This window comes from Chlamydotis macqueenii, chromosome 3 (assembly GCF_036417535.1).
Source record: "Chlamydotis macqueenii isolate bChlMac1 chromosome 3, bChlMac1.mat, whole genome shotgun sequence".
NCBI lineage: Eukaryota > Metazoa > Chordata > Aves > Otidiformes > Otididae > Chlamydotis > Chlamydotis macqueenii.
This window is the reverse complement of record NC_141558.1, coordinates 4,633,129-4,656,836: the sequence shown is the minus strand read 5'-3', so window position 1 is coordinate 4,656,836 and position 23,708 is coordinate 4,633,129. Positions and strand designations below refer to the sequence as shown.

The window sequence follows — 23,708 nt, the reverse complement described above, 5'->3', positions numbered from 1 at the left end:
ATATATGTGTTTATATGTATATATCTAGTCACATATATGTCTGTAGATATATGTAACTGTGTAACAGATAATGTTTTTTACTGTCCGATTGAGGTAGACTTCTGCAGCCTATTGTTTCAGACAACAGATATAAGTTGCGATGGAAGAGGAACGTCGGATTTGGTGTCTGTCCCCCATTTCCAATTATAGATGGATCATTACAGACAGAGAAGTACTGAGAATCCAGACATCTGCTCTTCACATGAATGCACTCACCTCCTAGAGAACAGCCTGCCATCATGCTCTGGAAACTGGTTGAAAATGTCAAGTATGAAGATATCTATGAGGTGAGTATATAATATGCATATGAGTAAGAGAGTATATGTATATTTAAATACACATCTAGTATATAGATAGAGGCATGACTATATAATACATATATAGCTCTACATATACATATAGGCAGATACAGAGATGCATACACCAACACACACAAGTATAGGGACGGGAAACCGAGAGTAAATGTTTAAATGCTTATTTATTTGCATATTTGTATTCAGCATGCCAAGTCCTAAACTTTTTTTTTTCTTTCATGGAAAAGCTGTTTGATGCGATTTAAAACATCAAAGAAACGGTCTGGGGGTTGGAATGAAGCAGCTTAAAGGCAAGAGTTTGATTGTTTAGACCTCGAATTAAATATAATTCGATTAAATATGGACAAATATCGAGGGGGGGAAAAAAGCTGAAAATAGAGGAGAAACACAATCTGTTATTCAGGGACTGGATAAAATTCTTTCCTTTCTTTCTTTATTTTATTTTTTTATTTTGCAATTCCAAACTAAGCTCAACCTGAATTTGGATTTTTTTTTTTGTTTCTTTTTCTTGTTTTCACAATCGGATACGTTTTTAATGACTTTTTATACCTATAAATCAACTGATAAGATGTCAATGTATACATATACTCGCCTTAATTAAGCGGCACATACATTCTTGTACGTATGTGAGTACACACACCCGAACAGATACATTCAAGGGCTGCTCCGCGTAGCCCACGGACGCGAAAAGTTGTGTGCTTTATTTAGAGATCCTCGGTATTTTGGAGGTCAAAAAGCAAACCAAGAAAAAAAAAATCACAGCGCAAAGACCGAGAAATCTGTCTTAATTTTGCACGGTTTCCTGACCCGGATCTTTCCCAAAAAGGCTCCGCGAATTCATTTCTTGTAAGTGAACCAGCGTGGTGCATTTGCTCCAAAACGGGAAAATGACGCGTAAGGAAAAGCGCTCTGCAAAACGATAGCTGAATTTAAATTTTTGTTTTAGTTTTTAATTTGGAGGAGGCATTTGCAGGTCGATCCATGGGTTGGGGGAAGATTTGGAGAAGGGAGCAGAACTAGCAGCTCCTGAGCTGGGGCTGAGCCGGAGGGAGGTGGTTGGGCAGGCGCTGGGTACCGGTTACCGGACAGGGGCTGGGTACTGGACAGAGGATGAGTGCCGTTTCCCGGGCACGGACTGCATACCGGGCTGGGTGCTGGTTCCCGGGCAGGGGCTGGGTACCGGGCTGAGTACCGGTTCCCGGGCAGGGGCTGGGTACCGGTTACAGGGCAGAGGTCCAGAGCGCAGCCCAGGGAAGCGCCGTCGGGGCCGTGATGGTCCCAGCCCCGTCGCACCCCCCGCATCCCTCCCCTCCGGGACGGCGTTGACACTTACAGCGGGGAAAATCCCGAGAAAACCGGAGAAAGAGGCAGAGGGAGGACACCGTTCCGGCTTTTCGCGGCCGGAGAAAGGACGGGACAGGGGGAAGCGGGGAGGGGATCCACGAGAGAAAGCTCCGCGGTCCCGAAAGCTGCCGTCGGGTTAATGATCAACTGCCAAAGCCCAGCCTGTGCAGAATGAGCACAGCCCGGGGTGTCCGTGTCCGTGTGCGTGTCGGTGTCCGTGTCCCGCCGGCTGAGCCCTCGCTGCTGTTCCCTCCCCGTCCCCAGGCACAGCCTGGCCATTGTCTCTGCTCGCAGCAGCAGGCGACAAAACATCTCCCCTCCCTGCCCAGCGAGGTCGGGGAATGTTGAAGGGTTTTGCCTTTTTTTTTTTTTTTTTTCTTTTTTTTTTTACCCTCTCCCCTCCTTTTAAAGGGGATCTTTGAAGCCGCTGCGCATTTTAAGGGCACTCGTGTTTCTGGATTGCCGTGGGAGAGGAGCAGAGTTGGGGGAGCCGTTGGGTAGGATTTGGCTGCGAGCAGGGTGTACCCTAACTAGAGGGTGCGCTCCGAGTCATTTTGTAACGTGTAGCCTTAAAAAAAAAAAAATTATTAATTTTTTTTAAGAGCTGAAGCCCTCTAGATTTATCTTAAAAAAAAAAAGTGTTTCTCTCTCTTCTTTCCCATTTATAATTAACAACAAGATGGTAGGAGCGTCTCAGCCACTTAAGCTGACTCTGTTCTTAAAACAAAAGTGTGTGTGTGTGTGTGTGCGCGGGGGGGGGCTGCTCTGGGAAGTGTGAGCCTATTTAGGAAGGAACGTAAGTTGAACTTTAACAGAAATGGCAGACGGTCCAGTTGAACGGGTTCCTGCAACATCAAAAAGGTTTTATATCGCCCCTGGCTTTGCCTCGAAACTATAAATTTACTATCCTTTAAAAATCACTGCATACATTTTACATTTGGGTGAAAATCGGGGTGTATACGTACATATATATTTATTTTCTTTTCATACCGGGCGGGAGGAACAGGATTCAGAATAAAAGTGTAGCCCAACATAAAGCAGATTCAAGTATTTATTTGCCTATTGCGAATAAATACGGTTTGTAACATGCACCAGAAGGGCTTAATCTCCGCTGTAAATAGACGTCTATTATAGTGACTGCACATTTCTTCTTCCATTTCTTAAAAAAAAAAAAAAAAAGAAAAAAAAAGGCAAAAAAAAAGGATTAGAAAAGCTTCTTTTTCCTCATTATTTGGTTTAAAAAAAAAAAAAAAAGAAGAACAAAAGCACCGAAGGCAATCAATTCCTTGTATTAGGAATGTATAATTAAATGTAAAAAAAAAAAAAATTTTTTTTCTTTTTCTTCGCCTCTAGCATGGCTTCATCTCACTTCCTTGCTCCAGCTCAGCAGTGTCTACTTTCCTCATCTTCCTCCGCTGGAGTTAATTGAAGTTATGCCTCTTCCTTGCTAAACTTTTTTCCCCCTCCTCTCCCTCTCCCCAAACTCTGCCTCTGCCAGCCCCCCTCGTCTGATTACATCTAGTAATTCTCCACTGAATGAACGTCATTTACAATAGTAGGGGAGCTCTCGAGCTGGCTGCCAGCTTCACGCTCCATTTGGTCCTGCATTCTCCCTTTAAAGTAGTCGTGTAATATTAATAGTCATGAATATCAATTATTATGAGGCGGTGTAGAGAAGGAAAGGGAGGAAGGGGTAGCGGAGCAGTCTGAGCCTAGCCTTGGGTTGAAGAGGATTGTATTTGGGAGCTCAAAGGAAAAAAAAAAAAAAAGGAAAAAAAAAAGAAAAAAAAACAGAGAGGGAGGGGTAAATCATATATGTAGATAGAGGTTTCCAGGCTCGGTTTTGGGGGCATTGGTCTTTTTTTTTTTTTTTTTTCTTTTTTGATGGATAGACTTCGAAATATCTCAAGCTGTTCTCCTGTGTCCAACACGTCCCTTTGCAGATCTCCTTGATATTTTTCCCTCCACTTATTAGCATTATCACCATTATTTTATTTTTAGCTGTTACAAGACTTTTTTTTATTTCCAGATGTTAGTCCACACCTATTCCGCCATGGTGAGTTTGGATCCATGTTGTACTAGAATTGCATGTTCTCTCTCTCTCTCGATCTGTTGTCTCTCTCTCTCCCTCTCTCTCTTTTTAAACGCCTTTGGCTTGGTAATTTAGCACAATAATTGGAGGAGGCTTGCAGCTGCTTCTCCCTTTTTGCATTGTGTGTTCTCGATTTGAGCTAGGGGAGTCTGGGGGGAGAGCGGGGGGGAAGAAACTTTTTCTCCTTTTTTTTTTTTTTGAACCATGTGTGCCATTGCTTGTGGGGGTTTGAGCTACACTTTGTGGAACAGATATTTTTCTTGTTTACTTTAGTCTCGCAGCTTCAGCGCGATGGAGTTGGACAAAACTCCTCTCCCACCTTTTCTCTGAAGCCTCCACACACTCCCCCCCCACCCCACCCCCCCTCCTCACGTCTCCCCGCACACCCCAAAGACTTTTCATTACAATTAACCCCCACCCCATTCTTCGGAATAGAATATTGGAAATGGAGACAAAAGACACTGGAAGTTGCTGCAGAAATCACAGCGACTGGATTTGTTCAAAGCCGGTGTTTCATTTTTACTTTACTTACTTTTATTTTGACCTTTTTAATTTTTTTTTTTTTTTTTAGAGATGGACTGTCTTTATACAAAAAGCTCCCGTGACTTTTTTTTTTTTTTTTTTCAAAATCCTTTCTCGGACAACTTCTTACCTCGGAGTCCTCCGAGGAGTACAACTTTCTTTTTAGTCTTTTCCACGTGAAGATGGGTCGGTGATTTTGAGTTTCAGGACTTCAGCAGAGGGAATAAACAGATGTTTGGAAACTTTAGGCAGGACAAGGGGTGGGTTGTTTGGAGACAACGAGCGGTTTGGGGGTTCTTTTTTATTAGTAGTAGTATTTTTTTAACGGCTGGTTTTATTTGGGGGGGGGCTGCTGGAGGGGGAATGGTGCTACTGGACTGAAGTCACAGATCACACAAGCATACGGAGCACTAGTCCTACGTTTTTAGCATTTCTCCCTCATCTCCCTCCCTTCCTTCTTCCTTATAGTTATTGGGAATAAACAGGATCTGGGTGCTAAACTCTGGGACATTTCTAATCCCCGGCAGGGAAAGGGGGCACATCTGAACCCTGGTTTATAACAGTTTATATTTTTATTTTATTTGGGTGTGGGTATGTGCTCCTTTTATATATTTTTTTTTTCCTAAAAAGTCCTCTCTTTTTGTTGTTGTTTTTTTCTTTCATCCCACTCGTAGGACCGGCATGATGGAGTGCCCAGCCACAGTTCCAGGCTGTCCCAGCTGGGATCCGTCTCCCAGGGACCCTACTCCAGCGCTCCTCCGCTCTCTCACACCCCATCCTCGGATTTCCAGCCGCCTTATTTCCCACCCCCCTACCAGCCTCTTCCTTACCACCAAAGCCAGGACCCTTACTCCCATGTCAATGACCCCTACTCCCTAAACCCCTTGCACCAACCCCAGCAGCATCCCTGGGGACAGAGGCAGAGGCAAGAGGTGGGATCAGAAACGGGGTCACTGCTGCCACAGCCTCGGGCCGCCCTGCCCCAGCTCTCGGGACTGGACCCCAGGCGGGACTACCACAGTGTCAGGAGGCCAGATGTCCTCCTCCACTCAGCTCACCATGGCCTTGACTCCGGCATGGGGGACAGCCTTTCTCTGCACGGAATCGGACACCCAGGGATGGAGGAGGTCCAGGTAAGGCACGCGCTTTCTTTCTCCTTGGCAATGCAGATGTTTTCCAGGCTGGATCCCTCCATCCCTCAGCTAGAAATCAGATTTTAAGGCAATATTTGTGTTGGTTACCACCTCTTAGTCAACCAGGCTCATAATTGTAATACTCCTTCCTTCCTCGCCTTTTCTTTTTTTTTTTTTTTAATATAATTTATTTCATCGGTGTCACGCACAAGCTCCGCTTTGTAAACCCTCCCCTACATGGCAAAGCCAGCAGAGTGCAGGGGGAGAGTGCAGGCACGCTGGTCGAAATATTCCACGTGTTTCAAAAGCTGGCAGAGTTTAAGCCTGGCTTTTCCAATTCCAGCTATTTCCCATGCAATCTCAGCTCTCCCTCCCCCGCCCCCTTCAACCAATTTCCTGCAGTTCAGGGATTTTGATGAAACTGTCAAATTACTACATTTTTCATCCGTGAGGGAGGGAAAATATAAACAAATCCCAAACCAAAAGCAATAACCGGTGATCAGGAACAAGTCACCCCCCCCCCTTTTTTTTTTAAATAACTATAGGGTAGCACTGATTTTAAATAGTTTTATTCCCTCTTTTAGGTAACAAAGGAGTGTCACTCGGCTCAAAGCACAGTATTTCCCAGCCTTCTCCCATCCCACGCGAAACTCATAATCACGTGTTATTTAAAAAACAAACAAACAATCAAAAATCCCCCCCCCCAAAAAAAAAAACAGTAAGGCCCTTAACAGCTTTGGTGGTGGGGTGCTGGGCACCTTGCTGGGACAGGGCATCGCCAACGGGTGGGGACCCCCAAGCTGAAGGCTGGAGCCTCCAGAGGCCAGATCTTTCTTTAGGCTTTACTAGTCGGGATTTGGGGGTTCCCCTGCAATCCTGGTTTTTTTTGGTTTTTTTTTTTTGTTGTTTGTTTGGTTTTTTTTTTTCCAAAATGTATATATCATGTGTGTCATACATATATATATTTAGACTTGGGATAAATAAAGGTATGGAGCACTGGGTGAGAGACAGGCTTCAAAGTTACAGAAACGGAAAAGAGAAAGGAGAAAAGAGGAGGCTGAGAAGGGAAAAAAAAATGGGTGAAAAAGGATCCTGCTGAACATGGTAGGAACCAGAGGCAGGGAAGCAGAGGGGCTATGTTGCATCGGTTTTGAGGCTTTCAAGGGAAAATCCCAAGCGTTGCTGGGACGAGTTGCTGAAAACCAGAAAGGTTGTTTTTTTTTTTTTCTGGTTGGATTTGCTGCCTCCTCCCAGCTCGGTGGCCGCGGGGTCGCTGGTTTCTGCGGGTTTCCCAGTGGGTTTGGAGCCCTGGGGTCAGCCCCTCACCCCCACGGGAGCGGTGCGCAGGTCTCGTCTCGCGTTCCTGGCTCGGACAAACCGGCTTGCGGGTGAAGGCGAGTTTTAGCTCCGCGAATGCAGAAAGGGGATGGCTCTCCTTCTTTTTCTCCATAACCGATATACGTTAAGTAGTGTTTGTGCTTTGGTGTTTACACTTTCCCCAAAGAAAAGCAGGTAATTGTTGTGGGAGAAAGAGAGAGAAGGGGGAAGGAAAGGGAAAGACATGAAAAATAAAGAAGTAAAAAGATAAAAGGGGGAAAGAGCGAAAGGAGAGAGAAAGAAAAAGAAGATGCAGAATGAGAGAAAGAAGAGAGAGGAAGGAGGTAAAAAGAGAAGGGAGAGAGAAATAAGGAAAAGTAAAAGGGAGAGAAAGAGAGAGAAGAAGGAAGAAAAGGGAAAGAGATAAAAAGAAAGAAGGAAAAAGAAAATGGAGAAAGAAAAAGAGAGATTAAGAAGGAGAAATGAGAGAGAAAGAAGAGAGGGAAAGGAAGAAAAATAAGGGAGCGAGAAATAAGGAAAAAAACAAAAGGGACATAGATAAAAAGTGAGAGGAAAAATTAAGAAAGGGAGAGAGAAAGGGAAGAGGGCGAGGGGGGGTGGGGAGAAAGGAAGGAGAAAGAGAGAAAGAAAGAAGAGGAAAGAAGGCAAAGTCCTGCTCAGCTGGAGTAAAGCAGCTCTCCCTGCCTTTCCCAACAAATCACCTCTTCTGCGGGCAGGGCACAGCCTCCCCCGACAGCTCCAGCCCAGCGCGGCGCCCCGCGGCCACTCGCCACCCGCTCGCCCGGGCGATGAGGATGGGATGGGAATGGGGACGAGCCGGGGCAGACGAGGCTGTGGGCCAGCGAGGCTGGTGTTCCTGTTTTGGGGTGCTGGGCAATGAACAGGCCCTTTACTTCTAAAAGTTTGGTCTGAAGCTGGGGGAGGAGAGAGAGAGGGAGAGGAGGGTATCCCAAGGAGAAGCACGTGAAGGGAGAAGTGTCCAACTGCCAGTTAGCACAGGCAGCAGCGAAAGCAGCCCAGCACTCGCTCCTACCGCTCGGTGTTTTCCATTCTTGTCCTCCCACTCGTGACAGATGAGGCTGGGCAGTCTTCCACCCTGATTTTTAATATCGATTTATTCTGCATACAAGGAATCCGTTCTAGCTGCAGGGATTCCTATTTAGGCGACAAATACTTATTATCCATGAACACTAGAGAGAATTTCCAGGAAGGGTCCCAAATATTTTTTTCTTTTCTTTTTTCTTTTTTTTTTTTCATAGTCCAAAAAAGTTGAACAAGTATCTAGGTATAGAGAAGAATAAAGAGCTGTCTTTGCTTTAGCTTACGCCTGTCTGATCAAATACATGCCCTGAGACTGGATTGGGCTGCCAAGGGAGAATGAGAGAGAGGAAAAGTGTGCGTGACAGAGAGAAACTGCGGTTATTTCATAAACACCAAATCCGGGCCATGTGTGAGCCCTTGTCCGGGGGTAGAATTAAGTGATTGTAATACGATAGCGCTCTGTTATTGTAAACAGGACGCGCTGTATCGCTATTGCTGCCCCTTTCCAGAGGAATTCTCAATCTGCGATTTACAGCCCTCGGACAGGGAACAGAGAAGCCAAGACCTGCTTATTGAAAACAAATTTGCATCATCTAATAAAGACTCTGGAGAAAAAAGGAAAAAAAAAAAAGCAACCCTTAGATACCCTAGATATCTTCCCTCCTCACCCTCACCGGCTAGGCAGAAGTAGGGTTATGTTAGTAAAAGATAGGATAAAGAAAATACAGGGGAAAATTCAGATTCTTCAAAGGAAAACAAAAACAAAACAAAAAAAAATCAGGCTTCAGGGGGTTTTCCTCAGATATATCCGTAGCTGTTGAATAAGGTGTATCTATATATATGATACACAGGAAGCTCCATGTTATCAGATTATTGGAGGAGGGGAATCTTCCTCTCTAGATTTTCTAAGTATATCTAGAAACTCATCACCTTTCCCCTCCCTGCACACACACCTCCACTCCTTCTCCACCTCCTCCTCCCCCTCCTCACTCACACTGCCGTCCCCGCTCCTCTGTGCTAGCTAGAGACACGGAAAGTTAAGTTGCACCAAAACACCCAAGTCTCTTATAAAGTAACCCCTGGTATCACTTTTAACTAAAGAAGTCTAGTAATTAAAAGTCTGAGTTGTTTTTCCACGTTTCCGCATGCAGTCCTAATTAAATCTTTACGATCCTCTCTGTGACTATTAACTGCCAGCATGCTGAGCGAATATCCTGTACAAAAACCCAGCAGGAGGGCGTAATTAGATAGAAAATCAGACAGGAGTCTTCTCATTAACTACAACAACGAACCCACGTTGCTGATGGAGCGAGCGGAGGGCACGCACACACATAAAGGGTGTGCACAACCCTCCACTCCAGAGATAAGGTGAGATAAGGACGGGGGGAAAAAAAAAAAAGTAAAAAAAAGGTAAAATATGGCTTTTTTTTTTATTATTTACCCCCAATTCTGCGCCATCGAGGTGCACCACGACTCGCTCCAGAAGGATTTGCTCGTCATCCCTCTTTGGGAGCTGCTCAGGGAAAGGAGGGAAGACTTTGTAATTTTATTTTGTGCCCTTTAGGTATGTAGGCTATTGATTATGAGAGACACAGCCATGCACGAACACACAACATAAGGAACCGCTCTGTGTGCGCTCTGGTTTGAGTGGGGATTCACGGAAAATGAAAGGAAAGATCTCATAGAAAATATTGTTCGGTCGCATTTTGGAGAGATGTAATTTTCTCCTAAATCATATTCCATCTTGAACGTCTGTGCTGAGCAGGGAGAAGCCGGAGATAAGGGTTGGATGCGGATAAGCTCAGCCTTTCGGTGTAGCAAAGATAAAGTTAAAATAATAGGGAAGGAAATCATTGCTTTACTGTACAGATGTTTTCCTTATCAGGGGAAAAAAAAAAAAAAAGTGACAGCTCCCCAGATATGCAATAACCCGGGAAAAACCCCCAAACCCTAAACAAGAATGAGAAAAATAATAAAACCAAGAAACCCACGGGTCCTCCCTTTCTCCGAAACCCAGAATTTACCCTAAAACAGAACCTGTCGTCATTCTGCAATAAATTGCTCTTATGACATCTCTTCTCCTCGGGGGACGATTTGGCTGCGCCGACCGCAGATTCAGTGGTACTTGGCTGCTTGGTTGTTTGGTTGGTTGATTTTTTTTGTACATCCCATTTTCGTGTTGAGAAACAAAACCCAACATTTGCTCTGTCCTCTGTGCCCTTTTTTGTTCTCTTCCCTCCTAAAGAAGTTAATGCCATAATAACAGGTGTGCTCCTAAGCGGGTTGAAAAGGAAGAAAAAAAAAAAGAAGGCTTTGAAAAGCAGATCAGGAGAGTTTTTCTAGGCCAAAATTGGTTTATACTTTCGATAATGTATATTCCCGCTCCCCCCTCCCAACTAATTCAGGACATGGAAGCAACCTCGGGAGCTGTAAATCTCTTTCTGCCTCTACCCAGCACGATGTGGGCGTTGCGCTGCACTCCGGATTGCTCAGGCTTTAATTAAAAGTCCGTAATGTAAACTATTATATATAAAAAGTAAACGGTCCTTGAATTATTAAGATGTAGCAGGGTTACACAAACAAGCAAAACCAAAAAAAAAAAAAAAAAAAAAAAGAGGAAGGGGGGGGAGGGAGGGGGAGGAAAGGGGAGGGAGAATTTAAGTTGTCCTTAATCGCGTTCATTTATGTCATGCAATAGATCTTGCAGATGTTGCCAGATTGCCAGATTTTCAAAGGAAGAAATATAAAGCTTTATCGCATGCAAAGAAGTCTATGTGATATCTATGTTTTATAAGATAACAAAAACAGCATTGCACCCCATATGCTTCACACCTCTTTTTTTTTTTTTTTTTATTAGAAGACTATATAATTTGTAAGAATTTCATTTCCTTGTCGATTTGGGGGAATAATAATAACAATAATAATAGTAAAAAAAAAATCCCTCTTCCCCTAGTGAATTAATATAAATGGAAATAACAGAAACTCCAGTTTGGAATGACATGATTTATGTACGTGATTCTTTAATATCCAGTCAATTTGAATAGTGATGTTTTTATATCCACAGTCAGTTGAAGATGCCAATAACAGCGGTATGAACTTATTGGACCAGTCTGTCATTAAAAAAGGTATGGATTATTCCAACAAGCGAGACAAACTTTGACTGTGTTGCAATATCTTCATGATATATTTTTTACTTTGGGGCAACATATTTATCCAGGAAGCAGGCGTACATGGCAGCAAGATGAGGAGCTGGATCAGATAAAGTGAGGGGGAAAAGGAAAGAGATTGGGAAGTAAGAGTTGATATCCCTCCCTCCCCGTCCTTCAAAGGGTTTAATTACACAAATGCTCTCAAACACAGCACCCCATGCTCAAACGCAGTTTCCCCTCCTCTTCCTCCCCCCCCGCCCCCCTCGCCCCGTAGTCCTCGATGGAGACCCCTTGGCTTTTAATGGGGGGAAGGGGATGATTCCCTTTGGGGCTTAAACGCATTTCCCAGGCGAATGGAACGTGAAGGGGAGAGAAAGAAACGCCTGTGGGAAGGCAGCCCCGACCTCCTTCCCCCAAGAATCCCCCCTTCCCATACCCATTTTTTAAATCTTTCTACATATGCGCACATGATTTAGTGTAACTGCAGAATCACCCCATACTGTTAAAGGGAATGTGATATTAACAAATGTTTGCAGTCTCTCGTACAGCTGTAAGCAAAATAATTAACTAATTAAACTAATTAAATGTAATTACAATAACTCATTTTGGGCGTATTGCAGCTGCTTAATTTTTTTTACGTTTCTCTGACAGTCACTCGAAGATGCTTGGCGATTAGTGTTGTGTTATGCTGATAGACATTAAACAGATCACACACTGCAAATGCAGGGAAAGCTATCTTTAATTATCTAAGGAGTTTCTCTTTCTAGATTCAATTTTAAGTACCAGAGATGAGCCTCAGAAATGCTGCCCCTTATGCTTACTATCAGCAGCACTTATCTCCAGGACCTTATTATTTGTCAAACGCGCACAAATGCTCTAATAGAGACGATCTTCTAGAAAGTAAAGCAAAATAACAGGGAGGGTGTTTATTTAAAATGTGTTCAAGGCAGCATGAGGTCCTTCCCTGTATTTATTTTTTTTTTTCATTTAAATCCTCTCTCACACACACACACGATCAAGTTGTAGTTATTTGAGGGAGGACAGATTAAAACTTGGAGGCCATTTGGCAGCATCATTTCTGACCACTGGTTGAAAAGTCGAAGGTGTTTTTGGAGAAACAGACTTATCCTTAGGAAAAAAAAAAAAAAAAAAAAAAGAGTTATTTCTCCTGGTTTGGTCGATTTTGAATGTTCAGCAGGTTTTGTGCTCAGGATCTGTAACCTGATGGGTTCTGGTTGTATTTTTCTTTCTTTTTTTTTTTTTTCCCCTCACTCTCCTCCCCGCTCCTCCCCTCCCCACCCCCACTTGACACCTCATACACGACGTTTCCTCTTGGGTGTATTTGATTAATTGGTGCTTGATTTGTGGTCCAGAGCCTCCTCTTTAACCTTACTCTGCGCTCGCATTTTCCTTTCGCAATCTGTTGTGGGGTTTGGTTTTTTTTTTGTTGTTGTTGTTTGTTTTTGTCGCAGAACACTCTTCTGTTGATCACGAGTCCAAAACACTTTTTTTTTGGTTTTGCTCCCTCCTTTCCTCCCTCTGTGTGTCTCCCTCCTTCAGATGGCGAAGACAGCAGAGATATTTAATGTGCATGCTGAGTGGTACAGTTAAGACAAAGATATGTAAATAATTTTATATGTTAGGTACAGATTTAGGTGTGCTCGTTGTGTTTGGGCGATGAACAGGATACATATACAGTTTGGAAATGAGGTTACTGAAAAAAAAATAATAATCCTGAGATGCTTCTGCAGCTGTTTTGAAGTCACTGTAGGAGTATTTTCTTCCTTAGAAGTAATGCTGAGCTCTAAGAAACTTCCCAGCACAAAGGAATATTGTGAGCTCAGTTTCTTTTTTGCACAGCCGCTTTCCTGGGTGCGGAGGAACAGAAATGGGTAATAAATAGTAGGTCACGTTGGTGGCAGAAAATATTTAATCAGGACGAGAGGAAAAAAAAGCAACACAGAGAGGATTCAGCATCAATTTCGCTTTGTTCCCTTCAGTTTGTGGCTGTGAGGATGCACTTGGAAGTGAGAATAAGTTATTTAAACTCTGCAAGTCGTTGTGGCAGGCGGATGGCATGGGTAGACAAACAGAGAGGTGTTGACTGCTTTTGAGGCAGTGGAGCACTCCCCGTGATACGGATTTGCTAGCTGAGGATTGGAGAGGATCTGCTTCACCAAGACCTAGTTTGACGCTTGAAATGCTTTAATTACAATCTAGTGGAAAAAAAAGTATGATGTGGACTTGAAGCCTAAACTTAATTATAGCATCCAGACTGCAAGTGTCTGTTCCTTTACGGTCTTTGAGACCTGCGGAGGGAATTATCTCTCTATGCAAAAGGATTGCTAAAAAATATTAGGGAAATTATATAGGGATTCATACCCGGCTATCGATTTATCCCGCGTATCGATCCCGCGCAAGAGATTACAAATACACCGCCTCTCGTTACGTTTGCTCTCTGAGCTTACTTGACATTTCTGAAGTAATTTAGTTAAGAGGAAATGAGTTGTTCCCAGTAGAGAGAGCAAACGAGTGAAGTGAAGGTAGCCAGCGTGATAAATGGCTCTTTCATTTGGAGATCTCCAGAGCTCGTTTAAGGCTAATTTTCTGTATTAGCCCCCTTTGAGCTATTAATGCAATAGGCAGGGACCGTGGCCCCTCGTCTCTTAGCTGCCCCATTAGAGCGAACATTAAGCCACCAAGCCTGAACTCTACCGTGGTGGTGGGGAAATAATGAAAGGTGCTTTTTAAACTCCCCTAATCTAAAGTGGCAGAGGGTGGTTAATACGATTTGAAGGGGGCTGGTCAATGAACAATCAATAAACTAATAATGAGAAGGATGCGGTACATTAACAGGCTAAAAATCCAACAAGACATTAAAAAATCATCGTTAACTCCCAGTTCCATTAAGATTTGGGTGGTGGAAGTGGGAGGGAGGGAGCCAGATAAATAATCAAGATGATCATAATCACCAAGAGCGTTAATAACAGATTTAATTCGGCTTTAAGAGCTTACCGGCTGCAGGTTTTGAGGCCTTTCCCTGGGTTTCTGCTGAAATGAAGGGAAAGTTTTCCCTATGTCGAGAACAGCTGATCGGGTCCCCTTGTCAACCGCTCATCTGAAATTTGCTTGGCACAGTCTACAGCGGTGGAAGTTGTCCTCTTGCAAAACCTTGCGTGGCCCGAGTCCCAAGTTAATTTTTTGTGACTCTGGGGCACAGTCAGTGACCTTAACATTATCCCGATGTATTTATTCACTTTCAGCTGCTTCTGCGCGCTCACATCTGACTTAGCACGAAAGGGCATTTTAACCCTAACACCTTAATTCATTGTCTCCTTGCAAACACTCTCTATTGTTCATATTATTTTAAAGAAACACTTGAAAGGAGATGCCCGAACTTTTTTTTTTTTTTTTAAACTCTTATTAACACAGCATAAGATTCCTCCCCACCCCTTCTTGAAATATCCGGATAAATGATTAACCGAAAACCACTCTGGCCTCAGCTTTTCAGGTGATAGATCTGGGAATGGGAGACGTTGCTTTGCTGCCACTCGGGTTCCGTGATTTTTCCCTGGATTACCCATTGAACCTTACGATCCCCTTTAACTGAATGCAAAACAATTTCGAGGGAATACATTGCACTTTGAAATTTGGTCCCTGCTTTCAGGGGAAAAGGGTTGCGGTGGAGGAGAGGAGGGGGAAAGAGGAGGGGAGGAAAGGGACAGGAGGAATGGGGACATGAACTCACTATTTCTGTGTTTGTTCATTAAAATAAGAACGGAGTCTTTTAGTGGCAACAAGTAAAACGTTGTCCATGGACTTTCTAGGGCTGCCTACCGAGTCAAACCAAATCACCAGTAGCAACAAATTTCTGGTGTTATAACGGACAAAGGACTTTTTACTCATTTCAGATCCAGTGAGCAGATAAAGAGATTTGAAGGCAGTTTGATAGCGGATTAGTAATAAGTTTGTCCATGACGTTTGCTAGTAAGAAATACTTATTCTGATTGATTGTTTGTTTGACTGATGGACTATCAGATATTTGCCAGGTTTGTTGTAAGGATATCTATAGCTTAGAGCCTCGTTATTGGACATAATTATATTTATTTGTTTATTTTTAGTGTTGCTGAAATGCCCTTTTATTTCCATTGCCTCTCGTCCGCGTGCATTTATGTGTGGTTGTAGAGAGCAACCCAACAGAGAACCACCACCACCACAAAAAAAAAACCAAACCAAAAAAACAAAAAAAAAAACCCAAACCCAACAACCCTGAGACTTAATGTATGCACAGAAAATTGTAAACATGTAAAGAACTGAAAGCTTCACGCTGAGTTTCGCCATGCTCCATTTCCCCACCATTTCCTGCTGTCGTTTTAAAGCGATCTCACTCATCTAGAGATCCCGTTTGCAGGAACAGTATGCTTATAATTACTAACAAATCAAGCGGCTACTGTTGCTCTCCCGGTTTATTGATAAGCTGAAGAGAAATGGAAGGGGGAGAAATGATAAAGAGGCTGGAAGTAACCATAGGACGAGAGAGAAAGAGGGAGAAAAAATAAAGAGAGAGAAAAAGAAAGAAAGAGAGAGAAAGAAAAAGAAAGAAAGAAAGAAAGAAGAAGGAAAGAAGGAAGGTTGGTAGGTACAGAAAAGAAGAAAGGAGAGAAAGAAGAGAAATGAAGAAAGAAGTGAAAGGATATAAAAGGAGAAAAGAGAAAAATAGAAAGAAGAGAGAGATGAGAAAGAGAGAGAAAGGGATGGAAAAGAAGAAAGGAGAGAGGGAGAGAGAAATAAAGAGAAAGAAAGAGAGAAGGCAGATATTTTGGAAGGGTGAATTATGTATTTGTGAGTGCTCACATACACACAGCAAATAGACTTTGGGAGTGAAAGAAAATGGAATAGTTTCTGCTGGGGATAACAAGAACTAAATGGGATAAAGTTAAAGGAGAAGTGGTGGGGACACTGTGTGTATCCCCGTGTGTCATTCTGGATTATTTCAGCAGTTGTGGCAATCCTTAACCAACTGGGAAAGTTGACCTCGACTAAAAATACCCTGTGTATTACCATTTATTTACATACACGCAGGGATTTGACACATGCAGCTGCACACACGGATGCGTGTCTCTCTTCACCCACTAAAACCTCCACGTTGTATTCTCCCTGGTAATGCCTGGGCTGTATCTGAAAAGCTATAGCCATGATAAACATATAGATATGATACAGATAGAGATAGAGATAATTCATTCCATGGCAAACACTTTTTTTTTTTTGAGGCAGCATTAGGTAATTTACAGAAGATATAGAATCTAGATAGAATACATCTCTCTGAAGCTATGAAATTGCAATAGATATGCTTACACCGCCTGGTAAGCTGCTAAAATGGGGTATAGAGTTATTAGGCTCCAACTGATGGATATGTACATAGGGTCCTTTTCGAGGAGGCAGTGGTAGGAAGAAAAGCTGAGCAGCTCTCAGTATAGCAGGGAAGAGAGCCAGCCTGCTTCCCAAAAAGCAATTCGCAAGGAAAAAGAAAAAAAAAAAAAGAAAAAAAAAAACCAAACCAACCAAAAACTGAGCATGTGAAAATCCATATTTCAAAGGTTAAGTAATGTAATGAGTGCTGCAAAAGGCCAAAGTGAGTGAGGTGAGGGACACTGAAGCATTGCACGGGTCCCTCTGTCTTTAGTGAGTTTGGACTAAGATCAGATTCTCGTGGAATTGCTGCCTCTTGTTTAATTTCTCAGTTCACTGGACAGTGACCTGATGAACTGGTCACTAAATATAGCCACTGCAAAGGTGTGTTTGAGCCACTGAGTGTTTGTCCGAGGAAAAAAAAAAATGCCAGTCATGAAAATCTGTCTGGTGGCACTGCTTTAATCTAACCCTTTTTTTTCCCTTTTTTTTTTTAATAACAAAAACTTTTTCTTGATGCTTCACTCAAATGACATTGCAGAACATCGTGCATGAAATAAGTTCTATTTCTATGTACAACATGGGAGAAGATAGAGCTGTACTTATATTTTTCACTTCCAATACTACTTCTGATACCCCAAAAGTCTTTTCCTGTAGAATCAATGGCAACAAATGATATTAATAGCAACGAAAGCAGGAGCAGGCCTCTAACTCTTTTATAACTGTTTCTGTGCCATTCTCAAACTATTTGAAACTGCCTTTATGAGCTGCATAAAGTGCCTAACTAAAAATAATAGAGAAATGGGAATCCATTCCACTTTCCGATTCCCTGAAGTAAAGCCACTCAAAATAATTTGTTTATGCTGGAGACTGTGTACAAGGCATATGAAGCAATATGTACGCCTAAAATCGACATGCCTTTTGGTTTTGAGCTGTTATGGAGCTTTTATTGTGGGGGTCTGGTCTGGCAGTAGGAAATGATCTGTAATAAAACCGGTGGAACACGGTTGTGTCTATTCCATACACCGAGGTTATAAAATTGGCAATTGCCCAGTAGTTAGCACTTGGTAATATATTGGGATACCCGATCTTATTGTTTAGCAGCTCCAGACGACTTAAATATCCCCTCAACCCTAATGGCTTGATTCTCCAGATATGTTGCAAATAAACAGGGGGTTTTTATGGCTTAACTGACATGCATTATAACTACCTAAATAGCTGGCATATGTGCAGAATAGAACCCTATTATTTGCCGAATTGGTTTTGCGATTGATTGAGTGGAAACGGGAGATTGGGAAGCGGTATCTGCTCGAGCAGGGTGTGTAATCAATTAGTCCTGTCCTCTGAAGCACGCCTGGACTCTACTACCAGCAAACCCCCAGTTTTGGGGTATTTTTGTCCATAAAGAAAGGCGTGTTGCTGCAGTTCTGAGAGGAAGCAGCAGTAGCAGCTGTCAGCTCTTATTAACTCCTGCATAAAACATACCTTAAGTACGGTTTGTTATCAATTACTTGCAGAAATGAAACAACTGGGAAAATGCAGCGAGGCTCCCTATAAATTAAAGTGATTGGGTGATTGATTAGAGCACCTGCTGTAAATCATAACAGTTACACACAATTATGAGGGAGCTATTTAAGTTCATTTGTAAACAAAATTCATGTCACGGGGGAATTGCTCTCATTTTTAGTTTAGCCACATTTTTTTTTGTTTGTTTATTTCTGAGTGAGTTGTTATTATAGGAATTTGTTCGTTATAATCCCCTTGGTTACTCTTAAAACAACCTGGCTAGTTTCTCAGAGAAAATAAATATTTCATTTTATCGTGGACAGAATAACATGGTTGGATTTGTTTGTTTGGGTTCTTTTTAGTTTCACTTTATTGTTTTGTTTGGTTTTTTTTTCCACACAAATACCTTTAAGTATGTTTTACAATAACTGGATCAGCTTTATTAGGGGCAGGGCTTCACGGACAGCACAGTATGATCAAGGTGGGGAATGCCATGATTAGACCAGAATTTTTTTTTCCCGTGTTCATTTTTCTGAAGGAAAAAACTCATTTTATTTCATAAACTAGACTTAATAAAACCACAAAGCAATAACAGAGCTGTCTTCTGGTTGCTGTATCCTCCAGCCTTGGTACTTATTTAAGACAGCAACTTCGTGTAGTGAATTTATTCCTGGCTCAGTTTAGCAGTAATGGAAACATTAGCAAAAAAAGAGTAAATTTTGCTTTTTTTTTTTTTTTTTGTTCCCCTCCAGAAAGGCGCTGTCCGTTGTACAAAAGGCATCGGGGGGCTCTGGGTGACACACAGGCTCAAACCCGAAAGTTGCCAGGTGCTTGCCAATACATATTTATATTTCCCAATGATCAAACCCTGCATAGAGGCTGCACTGCACCACCCTCCTCCCCATCCATCATTCATGGAGCAGTTTCCTAGAGGTTGGGGGAGCAGCACCCTTTAGGTTGCTGGAGGTAGCCAGAGATTCAAAATTCCCTTTCATTTGGCTGTTCTGTGCATGTCAGAGAGGCTGTGGTTAGCCTGCACTCCTTCGTGGCATGATGGTTTCTCTCTCCCCTCTTCCCCTTCTCTTTCTCCAGTTCCAGTTCCTCCAAAATCTGTTACTTCTTTGATGATGAATAAAGATGGCTTCCTGGGTGGAATTTCAGTCAATACCGGAGAGGTGTTTTGCTCTGTACCTGGCCGCTTGTCTTTGCTTAGTTCAACTTCAAAGTATAAAGTAACTGTGGGAGAAGTTCAAAGACGCCTTTCTCCTCCGGAGTGTCTGAACGCATCCCTCCTAGGAGGAGTACTCAGAAGGTAAGAGACTGGGGGCAAACGCATGGCCATGCCCCTCTGTAGGCATCCATGCGTGCACCGGAAATATTTGGTCAACGGTAAAGGTGGTTGCAAATATGTGTTGATCTCATTGTCACAGCACGTGCGCATAACGTTTGGGATAAGGGGAAAATATGCTGTATGCAGACATTGAGGCCAACATGTGGAAACTAGAGAAAGAGTTGGCTTTGTACGTTTTCTGTCAAAGCATCTCAAAATGAACTTAGACAAGAAGTTTTTTTTTCACTCTTGTACATGCACCCACTTTCTATCTTTGCTCCTCCTCCTCACACTTCTCTCTTAGCAAATGAACAAAATAAAATGCCATGGTGGGCATGTTGCAGTTAGATGTTGCAGGATGAACTGTTTGTATTTCAGATAAATCTGTGAGGTTCCTTGATAAGGCAATTAACATGGGGCCACACAGGTCATTATTGAAATTGGTAGGGGATTAATAGGCAACCTTTAAGGTAGGTAAGGACCTGACTAAAGAGAAGCCATCAACAGAAAGCTTTGAAAGTCAGAAACTTAGTGCTTCATCTAGAGAAGGTTGCTAATGGGAATTACTCACACCTTGTCTTCAGGCCTTTGTTGTTTAACTTTTGTGCAAATCACGCCCTCTAAATAGTTGGCGTTATTGGTACTGAGGAAAAGGAGGAGCAAGGGAGAACCTGGAGGCCTGGTTGCCACTCCATCACGTCAACTGAGAGATTGTGCGTTTGGGGACCAGCAACAAGAATTTAAGCTCCGAGGTCATCAGCTGGAAGGACTATCAGGGAAAAAGGGCTTTATCTGCTTGACAGTGACTGAAGTTGAGAAGCGAGTTGACAACATGACTGGTCTGTAAGAAAGGTGAGCTAAAGCTCCAGCTCTGGTCAGAACAGGGAAGAAATAATGAAGTACCAGTTCACTCAAGCCAACAGAAAGCTGAGAGGGAGTAAAACTTCATTTTCTAAGTGTGAGGTATACACCAAACTGGAAGATGAAGCATAACTTGGAGACAGGAACAAATGCATACAAACTGACCCTGAATCAATTTCAGATCACGTTTAAAAGTTGCTAATCTTCGAGATGCAAATATTTTGCTAACTCCTGTAGCAGCAGTTGGGCAACGTTGACTCTAAGGCGATTTAAAATTAAGTAGTTATTATTATTATTTTTTTTAAAGTGATGACGTCAGGGGCTCCAGCTCCGTGTCTGGAGATACGGAGAAGGTCCTGCTACATGCAGTCAGTCACCCAAAAATACACGGGAGAATTAGGGTTTCCTAAAATAAACGCTGTTCCACGTGAATGTCTGTAATCAATGTTTAGTTGTGATCCTTGCCAGTGAGAGCAGCAGAGATTTTTACTTACAGATGCTCACCTGCCTGCTCGTTCTGCGCAACTGCAAATGGAGCAGGGACATACACTGGAGAAAATGTAATTATCAAGGTAAAGAGGCGTCATTACTGGACTTCAGTGGATTTCTGGAGACGGCCCAAGACATAATCACTGGCTTACTTGAGCTCTTATCTTGAGTCTAAATTTTAGACTAGCTTTTGGTCCAGAGCAGATGAAATAGGGAAAGGTGCTCTTTTGCGATTCTCCAGCCCTATTTTCTTCGACGTAAAATCGTGGGAAGCCAGTCTGCCTTTTCTGTCGTTTCTGGTTTCCTTTCGCTAAGCGTGACTGCTAATTCTTAAACACGTTTTAAGCAAAGACTAAGAGGTATTTGGGGAGGACTCTGATCTTAGGTGCTAAAACTCTCCCTGATTTCGCAGGGGGCAAGGTTTCGTCCCTGGGGGTTTACATACGTATAGGCGGCCAAACAATAGCTCTGTATTTCCCACCTATAGCTCGCTCATCTTTTTATTGCCCTAATCAGTAACCTCCGACAGATATTCAAATCTGCCTTCGGGCAATCTGTTCCCTCTGTATAACGCTCCCTGCCTTCAGGTGAGCTCTTCCTCTCAGCATCGCCTTTCCGCACAAGAACCCACTCACACACTCACGAAATGGTTCCTGAAGTTTCATAAATCTTTTCCTCCTTTTATATTTATCCCCAGGCACATACATTCTTCCTTCGAGCCTTTCAGATTTTTTTTTTCCCCTTATTCTTTTTCCCGTTCTGGCTCTTTCCTGGAATAATTGAGGATTTAATTCTCCTCCTCTACCTTTCTGCCCATCTCCTGACTCCATCCTAATACTAACTACTGTTGTACAATAGGAACCGACTTGCTCACTGGATCAGAACCCTGTCCACTAGTTATTGCTATCTGGCATGATTTGATTTCCTGGGGGAAAAAAAAAAAAAAAACCAGGGAGAAAAATGGGTTCATCCTCCCACCCCTGGGAGAAATTAAGTAAATCTCAGCAAACCCTAGCAAGAAATCAACACATCCAGAGACCGTCCCCAGCTCTACTGACTGTACAGAGTAAACCTTTCTTCCAGGAACACCGCGGGGTTAATCACGATCTTAATTTCTTTGCAATTCTAGAGCCAAATCGAAAAACGGGGGGAGATCTTTGCGAGAAAGGCTAGAAAAAATCGGTTTGAATTTACCAGCCGGCAGGCGTAAGGCCGCAAATGTCACTTTACTCACCTCCCTGGTGGAAGGTAAGCCGGGGGTCGCAGCTCCCTTCACACCCCTGCCTACTCTCAACTGCTGTCTGACGTTTTATAAACACAGGAAAAAAAAAAAATCGGAATCAGGTGGGAAAATCTTGCAGAGGTGAAATTCCGGGCGGGTTAGGAGGAACACTGGCACGGTTCAGGATCCCATCCCCAAAAATGAAGTCACTGGTCATTGACCCCTCTGATTGGCAAGAATGTGCGCGTGTGTATATGTGTGTGTATGCGTGTATATGTGTATTTATGTGTGCGATTGTGCAGGACATTCCCATTCCCCATGGATATTGATTTCCAGCCTGAGCTCTCCGACCCTACATCTGCTCCATCATCCCTCTAATTCGCTCCTTCCCAGCTTCTTCATGGCCACTACGGGATGATCAGTGAGGAAAAATACCACAATTTTTTTAAATTTTTTTTCAATCTTAAGAAATCAGAGCAATTGAAGAGTCACAGAGCGCGGTTTACCTTGAGGTGGCTAGCACTGAGCAAATCCTGAGGAAGGGGAGAGGGAAAGGGAGACTGAAGTTTCACCCCATTTCAAGACAGTTAATGTAATTTCGGTGTTCGGCGTGTTTCTCTGATTTTTATTGTTACGGTGTTGAAAAGTAAAATTTAGAGCCGCTAATACGTTTGGGATATGCGCGTGTTTATGCGGAGGGAAGTTGGACCTTCTCCAAAAAAACACAACCGCAGTAGCAGGGACGCAATTATGAATTATATGTATCTGCATCAGACATACACACCGAGAGGCGTATAAATAATCCACTTATCTCTTCTGCATATAGGCGTGCATAAACATTCGTGCGAGGTACTAACTTTTCAACTCTTTTGACGAAGTTGGGAGAGCGATAAGACCTTGCCGCATGCTGAGCTGAAGGCGGGCCCGCAAAAAACAACAAAAAAAAGGGGGCTCATAGGAAGAAGCTCCTGGTACCCGCACAGGGGTTAGGTGCAAAGCACGGCGCAGGTTATGGATATAGGGGTCGGATATAGGAAATGCAAAGCATTTCGAGTGCGACGACTGCCCTGTAACACCGGGGTTAGTGCAGCTTCACCTCAGCGGAAAAAAAAAAAAAAAAAAATCAGTGCACCCCACTCACAGCGAAGTCGGCCTCTTCTCGGAGCTGGCTCGAGGCTCCAAAGCCTGGGTGGTTGCACAGTGGTACAGTGATGCTAAAATCTCTGCCAAGTGTGTGGAAAGGAGTGCGTTACCCTCCTCTCCCCTGATTTCCTTACAAATCAACAATTTACCTTAAGAGAGCTCCCTCTTTTTTTTTTTTTTGGAAGAAGCTGTGCCTGCTGATTTATCTTCTTTCCTGCTATCAGCCAGGCTTTAGCTTCGCTGCTCTGATCTCGCCGAGAGCAGAAAAGCTCCGGTCAGCCCCGATTGGGCTCACCCGAGAGCGGGTAGCCTGGGAGGACCCTGCCCGGGGCGGGGAGAGGGCGGCGGGGACTCCCCGGGGCCCCACCGGCTGCTGTGGTTTTCCCGAAGCGATTTGGTGATTAGTGAGAAGGCTTGGGAGAAAAACAGAACGGTGACGTTGGAAAGCAACTCCCGATCGTTAAAAAATAATATGGTCCTGGAGTTACTAGACATATCTGGTTTGCGTGTTGGAAATCTTCCCTCTCGGTCCCTCAGGCGGTGCTTTAAAGGGTTTAATGCTTTATTCTAGAGGGGCTGAGCTATAATCTGGTGGAATCCCCTTAGAGTCTGAGGGGTGGTTGGTTGTTTTTTTTTTTGTTTTTTTCCCTCCTCTTTTCCTCCTTTCTTCAGCTACTATCTTCTTCTTGTGGCATAAAATACATCAGTAGGAGTTGGATGACACGAACCTCTGGAGGCAAGAAACCCGAAAGCAGGCAGGCAGAAAAAGTGACAAT

General features: G+C 43.3%; 1 protein-coding gene across 6 annotated transcripts in view; it reads left to right on the top strand.

The window, feature by feature from the left end:
- The first annotated feature begins 245 nt into the window (after positions 1-245).
- Positions 246-23,708, top strand: part of TFAP2B (transcription factor AP-2 beta) — a 33,635-nt gene continuing 10,172 nt past the window's right edge. For 2 of the 6 annotated variants that reach the window (XM_086744321.1, XM_086744322.1), the window contains exons 1-6: positions 246-326; positions 4,986-5,444; positions 10,888-10,948; positions 18,640-18,714; positions 18,980-19,199; positions 21,697-21,815. In XM_086744321.1, coding sequence (XP_086600447.1) covers positions 246-326; positions 4,986-5,444; positions 10,888-10,948; positions 18,640-18,714; positions 18,980-19,199; positions 21,697-21,815 — 1,015 coding nt within the window. Of the gene's footprint in view, positions 327-3,726; positions 3,754-4,985; positions 5,445-10,887; positions 10,950-18,639; positions 18,715-18,974; positions 19,200-21,696; positions 21,816-23,708 lie in introns of those variants that run through there. The other 4 variants (XM_086744319.1, XM_086744323.1, XM_086744324.1 and 1 more) reach the window with 4 other exon arrangements.